The sequence below is a fragment of the Cephus cinctus genome, unplaced genomic scaffold, assembly GCF_000341935.2.
Source record: "Cephus cinctus unplaced genomic scaffold, Ccin1 Ccin1_scaffold0195, whole genome shotgun sequence".
Taxonomy (NCBI): domain Eukaryota; kingdom Metazoa; phylum Arthropoda; class Insecta; order Hymenoptera; family Cephidae; genus Cephus; species Cephus cinctus.
This window is the reverse complement of record NW_014332916.1, coordinates 18986-22246: the sequence shown is the minus strand read 5'-3', so window position 1 is coordinate 22246 and position 3261 is coordinate 18986. Positions and strand designations below refer to the sequence as shown.

At 44.5% G+C, this 3261-nt stretch overlaps 1 protein-coding gene and 1 long non-coding RNA gene across 3 annotated transcripts; both read right to left on the bottom strand.

The window, feature by feature from the left end:
* Positions 1–257: 257 nt before the first annotated feature.
* Positions 258–1252, bottom strand: LOC107264858. The gene is made up of 4 exons (XR_001537064.1): positions 1150–1252; positions 952–1038; positions 676–843; positions 258–588 (listed from the first exon to the last, which is right to left on the bottom strand). It is a non-coding gene; the product is annotated as an uncharacterized LOC107264858 (long non-coding RNA).
* Positions 1253–2368, bottom strand: LOC107264857. Of its 2 annotated transcripts, none has more exons than XM_025082054.1 (3): positions 1814–2368; positions 1518–1738; positions 1253–1427 (listed from the first exon to the last, which is right to left on the bottom strand). In XM_025082054.1, exons 1-3 carry the CDS (start codon positions 2223–2225, stop codon positions 1350–1352), a joined length of 711 nt encoding a protein of 236 aa, XP_024937822.1. In that variant the 5' UTR covers positions 2226–2368; the 3' UTR covers positions 1253–1349. The 2 variants fall into 2 exon arrangements, with proteins under 2 accessions (XP_024937822.1, XP_024937823.1); XM_025082055.1 differs by having other exon boundaries at positions 1518–1720.
* Between the last annotated feature and the right edge of the window lie 893 nt (positions 2369–3261).

Here is a 3261-nt window from a genome sequence, read left to right as displayed (position 1 = left end):
TATAACGAGTCTGCGGAACTATAACCTAGTCTTCCAGGCTGGCCGCCATTCTGGCGGTCAACCCACGCTGTCGCTTGCTTGCTGCCACTTACCGCATGTACTGCTTTTTTTTGTCGCTCGTGCTTTTTGTTTTCCTTTCTCTTCTTACTGTTTCTTCCTACAACACACCACACCCGCCTATTAATCTCGCCTCAAATTACTCACCATGTGCACCCCTGCCGCGTGCGGCAGCGGTACACCGCCCTGTCAACCAGATCACACCTGCCTATTAATCTCGCCTCAAATTACTCACCATGTGCACCCCTGCCGCGTGCGGCAGCGGTACACCGCCCTGTCAACCAGATCCGTCCTCTGTTGATATGGAGCTAGAGCCTGGCCCTCCTACGCCGGTTGACGTTGGTAGTGACCTCGCTCAGGCACTATCTTCGCTCAGAAAGGAAGCTTTCCCTTTGGCAGCCTCAACTCCTGTCACTTCTGCATCCTGTCCCTCCGACTTTACTCCAGTAACTCGTGGTGGCAGAACTGCTTCCCTTAAAAGAGGCAGTGATGCAATTTCAGACGATAAAGGTAATGACTCCTCTCAGCGACCTAAAACCAAAGCGACAATAGTAGTAGTCTCAGAAAACACCACTCGTTCCAACACTCAATCTTCTACAAGCCTCTCAGAAAACTCACTCGCCCAGGTTTTGAAGAATAGATACAGCAAAGAACACCGAGGCCCATTCATCTTAACTGTTCAACCTCATGCTGCCAACCATGGTGATAAACCAGGTATCAATTTGCATCCTCTCACAGTAGGGCGTAACATTCACAGCTTGGTTGGTTCCAGTCTGCTGGAAACTACTAGAATAGGGAAAAACCGATTCAGAATTAAGGTTAGTACTGCTGAGGCAGCGAATAACTTGATCACAAACCCTAAACTCAAGACATTCAATCTGATAGCTTTCATACCTTCAAATCAAATAATGAAGCAAGGTGTCATTCGCAATATTCCCACTGACCTCACACCAGAGGACATAACTTCAGGTTCCTCAGCTTCTGCAAAAATTATATCAGCAAAACGCTTCAATAGGAGAATCACTACAGATAGTAAATCTAACCTCATCCCCACTAGAACCGTATTATTAACCTTCGAAGGGCAATCCTTACCTTCCCACGTATTTCTTTTCAGTGTCCGCTATGAGGTCCATGCTTTTGTTCCTTCCTTAAGATTATGTCATAACTGCCATCGATTCGGCCATACCAAATACCATAACAAACTCGGTAACAGCAGCTTGCCCCACCGCTATTCCAAAAACTTCACCAAACCGCTCGATGAAAGAAGGCCCTTCCCCTTGGTGGAACGCTAGCTACGATGCGGCAGTCCGTGCAAGGAAGCAAGCTCTCCAGCAACTTCGTCGCTCCTTTAACCATGCAAACTTCGTGGCCTACAAAAAAGCAGATTCATCCGCCAAACGTACCTTTAGCGCAGCAAAAAAACAATCATGGAAGTCTTTCTACGAATCTATATCTCCTACCTCTTCTATCTCCCTTATTTGGAACCAAGTCAAGAGATTTCGACACAGGCAACTCAACCCAACTCCCTCTTGTTCGTCTGATACCGAGGTCTTAAATAAACTGCATGATTTAACAAAGTCTTTCTGCCCAAGTTCAGCACTACATAAATGTTTCCCAGCTTCGCATCTTTTTAAGAAATCTTCCTTCCTCGAATCTCCATTCACTGAAAAAGAGCTAGACTCTGCAATTGAAAAGCTCAAACGTAGATCATCGCCGGGCCTAGACAGAATCAACAATAACATTATTTACAGGCTACCTGTCAATGTTCGTCGTGCCCTTCTGTCAGTTTTCAATGATTTTCTCAAAGACTCCGTACTACCAGAGAGCTGGAGCCAGTTTCTCGTTTTTTTCATTCCAAAATCAACTCCCGGTAAATTCCGGCCCATAGCCCTTGCTTCATGTATGTTGAAACTTTTTGAACGTCTCATCCTCGCTAGGCTCTCATGGTGGGCTGAACACCATTCACTTATCCCATCCTCGCAGTTCGGTTTTCGCAAGGCCAGATCTACTACGGATAATCTGGCACTATTGTCATCTGAAGTGTACAACGGTTTCGCTGAGGGCGAATATACGGTTGCAGTGTTCCTCGATATTTTAGGCGCTTTCGACGAGGTCATTCCCTCCATCTTAATTAGTAAATTATGTTCTATAGGTATACCCGAACCCATTTGTCGTATTATTTATAATATTATCTCAGAAAGGAACGTCTTCTTCAAGATCAATGGTAACCTGACTGGCTCCAGGTCTGCTCACAAAGGCTTGCCACAAGGACTTACCCTTAGTCCCATCCTCTTTTCTTTATATATCAGGGAACTCAATAACTACCTTCATCCGAATTGTATTTCCACGCAATATGCTGACGATGCTCTTATCCTCTCGAGATCCAAAAACTTAGCCGACTGTTTCAATGCAGTTCAATCTAGTGGTACTTCCATCTGCCAATACTTGGAAAGTTTAGGATTATCCGTCTCTCCATCTAAAACAAAATTAGTTATCTTTTTTAAAAGAAGACGAGACTTCAACGACTGTCATATCAGGATAGGCTCTGACCGGATATATGCTTCCAATGAGGCCACGTATCTAGATTTGATCTTTGATAGGAAATTAACTTGGAACTCTCACCTTAGAAAACCCATTAAGAGATGCAATAGATCACTTAACATCTTCAAAGCCCTTAGGTCCACATGGTGGGGTGCGCACCCCTCAACCCTTCTCCTCCTATACAAATCACTAATCAGAAGCATCTTAGAGTATGGCTGTCAGGCTCTCCTTCTCCTCGATGGTAATCTACTTACGAAACTTAATTGAGTTCAATACAGTGCTCTCCGTCTTAGCCTGGGACTTAGGATGTCCACTCCAATCCGTGCGCTTCTCGCTGAAACAAAAGAACCACCTCTACTTATCCGTTTCAACCTCTTAGCGAAGAAATATATCTTAAAATGTTTCTCGCACTCTGCCCATCCTGTTACTCATCTTCTCTCGAATCTATTGTACCTCCCCTACAATGGCAAAACTTACCAGATCAAACATCATTTCATCCTCTATAAAGCCTTTGTCTCTGTCCGTAATTACAGTAAAGTTATCTATAACTCCCCCCATCCTCTCCCTTACCACTTTGACTATGAACTACAACACTTCGCTCCAAGTATTAGTCTAATGGAAGGTCTCTCCATCCAAAGCTCAAAAAATCCGAGTAAAGAGTTC

Bases quoted from the DNA above. Each gene is read 5' to 3' on its own strand.
- LOC107264857 (XM_025082054.1), bottom strand. From the start codon at position 2,225: ATGGGTTCGGGTATACCTATAGAACATAATTTACTAATTAAGATGGAG. The intron at 1,739-1,813 runs GTAGCCTGTAAA...TTTCAATTGCAG, and splicing joins GGCACGACGAACATTGACAG to AGTCTAGCTCTTTTTCAGTG. The intron at 1,428-1,517 runs GTAGGAGATATA...GCTTTTTTGTAG, and splicing joins AAATAAGGGAGATAGAAGAG to GCCACGAAGTTTGCATGGTT.